Source organism: Triticum aestivum, chromosome 6B (genome assembly GCF_018294505.1).
Source record: "Triticum aestivum cultivar Chinese Spring chromosome 6B, IWGSC CS RefSeq v2.1, whole genome shotgun sequence".
NCBI classification, from domain to species: domain Eukaryota; kingdom Viridiplantae; phylum Streptophyta; class Magnoliopsida; order Poales; family Poaceae; genus Triticum; species Triticum aestivum.
Genome location: NC_057810.1, coordinates 52,802,886 through 52,810,880, shown reverse-complemented (window position 1 = coordinate 52,810,880; position 7,995 = coordinate 52,802,886). Strand labels below are relative to the sequence as shown.

At 47.1% G+C, this 7,995-nt stretch overlaps 2 protein-coding genes across 3 annotated transcripts; one reads left to right on the top strand and one right to left on the bottom strand.

The window, feature by feature from the left end:
• Positions 1–275: 275 nt before the first annotated feature.
• LOC780669 (sialyltransferase-like protein 4) lies at positions 276–3,844 on the bottom strand. 2 transcript variants are annotated; one of them, XM_044554901.1, is made up of 12 exons: positions 3,658–3,844; positions 3,473–3,546; positions 2,775–2,864; positions 2,468–2,577; positions 2,277–2,381; positions 1,997–2,189; positions 1,828–1,918; positions 1,681–1,745; positions 1,435–1,589; positions 1,281–1,362; positions 1,048–1,157; positions 276–848 (listed from the first exon to the last, which is right to left on the bottom strand). In XM_044554901.1, the coding sequence occupies exons 1-12, from the start codon at positions 3,740–3,742 to the stop codon at positions 653–655; spliced, it is 1,356 nt and encodes a 451-aa protein (XP_044410836.1). In that variant the 5' UTR covers positions 3,743–3,844; the 3' UTR covers positions 276–652. The 2 variants fall into 2 exon arrangements, with proteins under 2 accessions (XP_044410836.1, XP_044410838.1); XM_044554903.1 differs by having other exon boundaries at positions 2,281–2,381; positions 2,500–2,577.
• A 2,028-nt stretch (positions 3,845–5,872) lies between these two features.
• LOC123133428 (uncharacterized) lies at positions 5,873–6,606 on the top strand. The gene has a single exon (XM_044552919.1). It carries the CDS (start codon positions 5,970–5,972, stop codon positions 6,483–6,485), a length of 516 nt encoding a protein of 171 aa, XP_044408854.1. The 5' UTR covers positions 5,873–5,969; the 3' UTR covers positions 6,486–6,606.
• The last annotated feature ends 1,389 nt before the right edge of the window (positions 6,607–7,995 follow it).

Sequence of the window (7,995 nt, the reverse complement as noted above, 5' to 3'; positions counted from 1 at the left end):
GTGGGCAGGTGGAGTGTCCTGTAGCCAGTTTTGCCATGGCGTTCATCTCTGAAGATGATATCACTCACCTTGGACCCCAAAAAGGATTAGAGAAGGGAGTGGTGCTGCCCATCTCTGTTCTCGTGGACAAGGAGCTGCCTGTGCTGGTGTAGAAAGGAAACAGAATGCAGTTCTGAACCAATGCTGTTTATATAACAGCGAAGGATTTACCTCTTTAGCTGTACAGCTATGCGTGCGAGAATTCAGATCGAGCTCATTGACATGGCAGCAGGTAATTACTTCCAACCAGTTTACAAGCTTCTGTTAATGTAATAATAATTCCAATGGAACAGTTCATGCCAGGAAAAAAAAAGTATTCTAGTTACAGGGGGCAAATTATATGTTCATTCTGATAAACAAACCAGCACCATCCGAAAACTTGGGTGTATGTCACAAACCCTTGAAAACTCATGCCCCAAATCGTCTACCAAAGTGTGCGGAAAATGATCCTACTTCAAATATTCAATGCTGCATGCACACCGATCGACGCTGCATAAAACTATGTGCCGGTGGAAGTGATCCGCGGCCATTTCTCTTTGAGGCACCATGGGTCCTGTGGTGTTTCACCATCATCTAGGGTGTCTTCTAATGGGAATTTGTGGAGCTGTCAGCGCTATCTATCGTCGATCATGCAGAGGTAACCACCCCCGGCGCTCTGTTCCAGGGGATACCTGGTGGCGCCCTTCATGTACCGAAGGTGATTCGTGGCAGCATCTCGGAGGCCGGATCTGTTGGGCGCCTTTCCGTTCTTGCGCTTCTTTATCATGGTGCAAGTCCTCAGAGGGTCAACGCTTCCAGCCCCAGGTCTCCTACAACACAGTTCACGACAATGAAATTTTTTAGTCATACAACTTACATCATAATGAGGGACGGAGTTAAATTACAGCAGCAAAACCTATCACATGTAATACAACATCAATACCCTAAGTAAGGCTCTTGTGGCATATTTAGAAGATTGGAGGAAAGCAAAAGCAAATCAATACAGAAAGGAATGTCCAAAAAACTCACTTCAACAACTTCTCTGAAGCAACTCTAGCAGCTTCAATGGTATCCTTTGTAGGCAGCCACTTCACTACCCTACCAGGATCACCCCGCATTGGCGAATGGATTTTTACAAGCTGCGAATGATTTTCTACATCAGTAAACGATCCCTTCATGCAGTAACAAAGATAAAGTACTTGTACTGCTCAATGGATGTAAACATGGTTTTGTCAGATAGGATTAGTGGAAGAGACACTCACACCAAGACATTCCATCATTTGATAATATGCTCTGCCATGTAGTGGGGTGTGTCCCTTTCTGGACTCTGAAAAGTATCTCGTCCTGAAAGAGTGCACCATGAAATGTAAGTACAAGTGCATGCTTACAATGACAGGTAACATGTAAATCACCTACCATTCCTTGTAGCCTGGGTCTACTGTAAAGCCATACATGTCGACACTGTCACAGATGGAGAGAGCAAATTCAAGAGCTTTAAGCCCAGTTCCTTTAGCAGAGGAACCAAATGATGTGCCTAGCATGAGGTATACTGGATTGGTTATTGGAAGTTCCTACATAACAAGAGTTCTGTCAGGCAGGTAAGAAAACAAGGAACGTGTACCCAAAGCACCCTAGTTTTTTAATATGATGTAGCTAAATTACCCGAATCATCTTGTTCATGACATCATGTATTGTTGTCTTAACTATCAATGCCTCCTTTTTTGTTTCTGCAACCATAAGAATTAGCATGCCTTTTCATCCCGGAATCCTACTGACAGAGATAGGGAAATAGGTGGCTGGAAGACTTACCATCTAACTCAACAACTTTATCCAGTGCCTTTGCAGATCCTCTATTAAGAAGGCGAAATGTACTCTTTGCACCAACATATTCTGTGTAGTTCTGCAATGCAGACAGAAGAAGTTAGAGCACGTCCAAGTTAAGAAACAAGAGCAGGAAATATAGGTATCTTAGGAAAACCTGGACAGGTGCACCATTTTCTCTAATGACAACATCATAAGAATCAATCTCATCCCCAAATTTAGTTTTAAGAAGATCCCCAGAGTTACCAACAACGGCACAACTACCAAATTGCTGAGGTACATATGGTGATGTGTCAGGGAGAACCAATGAAAGCTTCTCCATGCAAAGAGTTCTGTTCTTGCACTTATTCCTGTAAACCCAGAACTAAACATAATCAACAATCTCTAGAATTTAACCATAATTTAAGTCTATGTGAAACTGTAAAACTTGTGTCTACCCACAGAAGAATTCCTTTGTTGATCCTGCGCCATGCATACTCCTCCCAGCCATTTGGTAGTGCATCAATGTACTCCTTTGTGAGTATTGTAGTACTGTTGCGAACCTAGGAAATAAAATAAAATTATGCCAAGTGTCAAGGCATCAGTTAGTGTTGTTTTGCAAATATTTAGTGCAATAAGTAAATCACACAGATAAGTCGGTAGAGTAGAAAGAATGTCCACTTGCTCCCAAGAGGCCACAGCTTCGCAGAGATTGAACTCAAATGCCAACCCTTCAGACTCTCCAGTTTTTGGATCTGTCTGCAAACACCAGTCATAAGAGCAAAGACAACAATCACAAAAATAAGACAAGCTGGTCAAACTATGAGAAGAACAACAGATGCCCATGTTCCACGCGTGTCTATGTAGTACAATGCCAGGTACAAAATCAGATTTAAGGAACTCAAAGGAGAAATGCCAGCATAAGGAAAGAAATGACCGAGCACATGCGCACTTACCCACTTAGAAACCGTGTCACTCGGGTACTGTATAACAACACGACAGTAATCCTCTCCGCCAAACGCTTGCAGTCCTAGACCATTAGCATCCTGCAAGAAATTTACGAAAGTAAGACTCATCCAAACCAGCACGCTGATGACCTCGACACAGAGATTTGTAGTAGCTAGCAACACAATTATTGGTGAGAGTTGCCTTTTGAACAGAAAACATGAATCATTCCAAACATCGAATTCACCCCAGTCCTAGATGAAATAAAATTTTCTCTTATACTCCCTCCGTTCCTAAATACTTGTCTTTCTAGACATTTCAAATGACTACTACATACGGATGTATGTAGACATATTTTAGAGTGTAGATTCACTCATTTTGCTCCGTATGTAGTCACTTGTTGAAATGCCTAGAAAGACAAGTATTTAGGAACGGAGGGAGTACTATGAATCCTCCCCGTCTACTAAACAGTAAGCATCACATCCATTCACATCAATTCTCAGAAGAAGTCTAGAAATTATCAAGCGGTTACCCTGCCGATCCACCAAGGCTCGAGCATTTCAGAAGCTAATGGCCCCAGGTACAACACAATGCAGCATCGAATTTGCAGACAGATGATACAGCTGAGCCCCAATCGGTTCTAATAAAGCGACAGGAAATCGACACAGTACAGGAGGGGCAGTAGATCAGCGGCAAGGGAGCGACGTACCACGCACTTGCTGAACCCTCCCTGCAGCGCGGCGAGCGCCGCCAGGTCCGCCTCCGAGAGCCCCGCGCCGCCATCTGCATCCAGAACCCACCCCGACTCAGGGATCTCCAGGCGAAGCAAAAAAAAAAGCAGAGGAAAGGGGGGAGATAGGCGCGCGGGGGAGCGGCGGAGGGGGGGTGCGTTACATGAGGAGAGGCCGGAGATGTAGATGAGGATGGCGGTGACACCGGAGAAGATGGCGGCGGCGAGGGCCAGCGGGAGCACCCGCATGGCCGGAACCGGCGATTCCCTCTCGCCGGAGCTGTGGCTGCAGTGGGGGAGTGGGAGTCGGCGATTGGGCCGAGCAAGGAATGGCAGCGGCGCATCTGTGTACCAGAGGGCCCGCTCTTTTTTTTTTTGGAGACAAGCCGGAGGCCCGCTTGCTTAAGCGAAGAGGAAAATGGGCCGTCCTCGCTTTTGGGCCTCTCAAAAAAAAACTCATGATATAAGTATTTATTTTGTGTAACTTTGCACGTGAGTTTGGGAGCTTGAATTTCGAAGCTCGCAAGCTAGTGAAACATGCCTTACGTTTATGTGGGTCTCCATGTTTGGTTAAGCCAAGCCAATGATCTTGTGTTCGTCCATGTAAACGAGTCATTGAACGACTCAACGTAGAGCTCGTACATGTACGTCATGTCCGAATCTATTTCTTCAAAGAAGGGACGCATGGTCATTTCACCAAAGACTTGCCAAGCGTGGTGACTCCTCTAGGGGCGGATAGTACCTGCGCGACGGACGGACGAGGGGCCTGGACCGGTGGTGAAGACGATCGGCGTGGAGGCCGGATGTAGCGGTGGAGGTCGCGGAGTTCTGGGAAGGGCTTGGCGGGTGGCCATTGTGGAGGAGCGGCGGCATCGACGAGAGAGAAAGTGGATGCAGGGACAAAGGGAAGGATGGAGACATGGGGTACATATGGGGTTATGGGTGGGTCGGAATCCTACATGATTGGTGTCCAGACTCCAACAAAGCCCCTCGTATGCATTTGATTTGCGGAAAAACGGACGTCTGAAGTGGCCCGTGTACCAATGCAGAGTGACGTTGGATGGCAAACTGCTACCGGACAACTCGGTCCAGACACTTGTGGGAGGTTCGAGGGTCTGCTTTGGAGATGCCCTTATATTGTGTTCCTGGTTTTAAAGTTTTACAGTTTAGGGTTTACATACATTAATTTGCTAGCAAGACAGCAAGTGGGGCCAAAAACTAAAAATGCATGACCATTTTTGTATCTCAAAAATATAGTTATTTCAAAATATATAAATATTTATTTTGATATATGAACGATACACGAACAATATTGATATTATGCATGACCAGGAGCGGATCTAAGGGGGTGCCATGTCAAAACAGTTTATATAGTATACTTAGCATAGTTTTTTGTAACAAGTATGAGTATTTGCTATTTTGAGACAATTTGTTAGATATATGATGATATTTAGATGAAAAAGACATAATGTAGATTTATGTATATTTCTTAAACTTTGTAGCAATGTATGGAAGTTGGCACCCTCAATACTTAGAGCAACTCTAACAGTTCCCTTAAAAATCTTCCTGTAAAATCAGTTTTGCAGGCGACTGTAACTTTTAGGGGAAGTTGTCTAAGAGTAATTTTTGTCGGTTCCGGTAAAACCTTTTCCCCTAAATTTGTTTTTATTTTATTTTTCATTAAACAAAGCTAGATAGCCTAGGGGCTGCCAGTCAATGACACATGCGACGACCTCCAGCGAGGGGCAGCGCGAGGCAGTGCGGTGGCCACAGGCGAGAGGCGGCATGGTGAAGTGGGGCGACGCGACAATGTCAGTGGCTACGGCGGCCTGGGCAACAGTGACAGCGATGGCACGGTGTGGCGGCGGCCTGGCATGGTGGCAGATGGCGGCACAGGCAGCAGTGGTGCCGCGATGCATCAGCGGGGCGGGGGAGCAGGCGGCGGCGTTCCGGTGGGATGGTAGCGGCGCAGCAGGAAGTTTACTAGCCCGCCAAGAAGTTAGGGGGTGGTCATCTTCTTGTGAACCCGCGTGAAGATTGAGGCTATTTCACGGGACCCTCTAAAATTAAGATTGAGGCTATTTTGTAGGATCCTCTAAAATTAGTGTCAGTTTACGATAACTGTTGAAGAGGCCTTTTTTGCTTCAACTTTTCGTAAATAGCGGTTATTTTAGAGGCACGAGAGCCGTTGGAATTACGGTTAGATCCTAGGTCCGCCATTGTGCATGACCATTTACTTTGACATACAAATACACATTTTTATTTTAGTACCATGGACCTTTTTTTCTAAATTCTATGAACATTTCATAGGAATAATATTTAGCAGCATATGAACATTTTTATTTTATTTTAAAGGACTTTGCTCTTTGCTAGTATTCGGCCAGCAGCCCAGGCTACCAGCACAAGATAAGTGGATAACCCCATCGCTTCCACCGGTCTACCAGCTCTCCTCGTCCAGCAGAAATCCGAGGCAGCCATGGCGTCGTTAGCCCTCAGGCCCATCATGCCAGCAACCGCGGCGGCCGCTTCCACGACCACATCTCTCCACCGCTCCCACCGCGGCAGCCCCACCATGCTCCGGCGCCGCGTGACCCGCCGGCAACCAGTCACGTGCATGGCCGAGAGCAGCGGCGGGGGCAACAGCACCGTGGAGCTGGCCGCCGGGGCGGCCGGGCTGGCGTCGTGCGCGACGGTGGCGTGGTCCCTCTACACCCTCAAGGCGACGGGCTGCGGGCTGCCCCCGGGCCCCGGCGGCTCGCTGGGCGCGGCGGAGGGCGTCAGCTACCTCGTGGTGGCGGGCCTCGTCGGCTGGTCGCTCACCACCAAGGTGCGCACCGGGTCGGGCCTCCCGGCCGGGCCCTACGGCCTGCTCGGCGCCGCCGAGGGCGTCGCGTACCTCACCGTCGTCGCCATCGCCGCCGTGTTCGGGCTGCAGTTCTTCCAGCAGGGGTCGCTCCCGGGCCCGTTGCCGTCGGAGCAGTGCTTTGGCTAAGAATGCATGGCTGAGATGCTGTGGATCGTGTGAGACTCGATCTAGGGCGTGTTCCTGGTTCAGATTGTACCCTGAAATGAAATCAGTTTGACCAAGCATTCTAAGCATGTAATTGCTCTGAGCGTCAGGTGTTCTCGTCTTCAAGTTTTTTTTTTTTTTTGAGAAAGAAGAATCGTCCCTCTTCCCAGCTTCACTCAAAATCTCCAACCCACTCCCTCAAAAAAAAAATCTTAAAGGGTGTATACATTTGAGTGTACATGCTTGTAGGTGTGAAATCACTGACAAAGAGTTACCTAGCTTTGATGAAATTGCAAGCATAATTTGGAATTTGATAGAAGCGGCATAGCTAGGGGTGAACCACAAGAAGTTAGAGCAAGAGCCCTACGTAGGTATCGTAAACATCCTCGTTGTATCATGACACTGAAGCAAAAGAAAAGGAATGGGGGTTGGAGATTCCGGTAGAAACTAGGGTGAGGGCTGATTATGGAAGAATTGGCTGAAAAAACTGGGCCTTAAAAGTATGCCTTAGGTTTGAGGTAAAGGTTCAAATGAAAGATCCAAAACATGTGACACTACACATATCGACAAGAAAAGTAAATGTTAAAGGTTCGATACAAGGTCACTTGGGCCCAATACAAGCGACGGGATGTTGTAAAACATTACGAGGGGCTAAGCAGCAAAACCAACGTAAAAGGATCTCGTCCTGAAGACTGCCTAGCCGGTGTCATCTTGACGTCTCGCCCTCCGCAAGGCTACCACCCATAGAGCATCTACGGTCAGACTTGGTAAATCTGGCCTCTTAAATACCCACAGACGCGTCCTTGCACGCCCGCGGGCGCATCTGGACTTGCCCTCATATTTCCGTCCCGGCATCCACGTATCTCAAATCCAGACTCTTAAATCCATGCAAATACATGACCGTCGGTTATACAAGATAATGTCCCACGTAAATAGCAAATGTTGGTACGAAGAATAGAGAACGTTTACATAAAATTTATTTTAAGTGCCAAACTCAAGCATTGTCTCCTTGGTTGTCATTATGGGTTCACATGTGCTCCACAAGATTATTGATTGCATGTGCACCTACTGATCTCGAAGATTTTGATGCATCTGCAGAAAGTTTATCAGCTGAGCCGTGATACGTCTCCAACGTATCTACAATTTTTGATTGTTCCATGCTATTATATTACCCCTTTTGGATGTTTATGACCTTTATTTTACACATTTATATCATTTTTAGGACTAACCTACTAACCGGAGGCCCAGCCCGTATAGCTGTTTTTTGCCTATTTCAGTATTTTGAAGAAAAGGAATATCAAACAGAGTTCAAATGGAATGAAACCTTCGGAAGCGTGATTTTTGGAACGAACGTAATCCAGAGGACTTGGAGTGCAAGTCAAGAAGCAGCCGAGGCGGCCACGAGAGGGGAGGGCGCGCCCACCCCTACAGGGCGCGCCCCCCTGTCTCGTGGGCCCCTCGGGCGGCCACCGACTTACTTCTTCCTCCTATG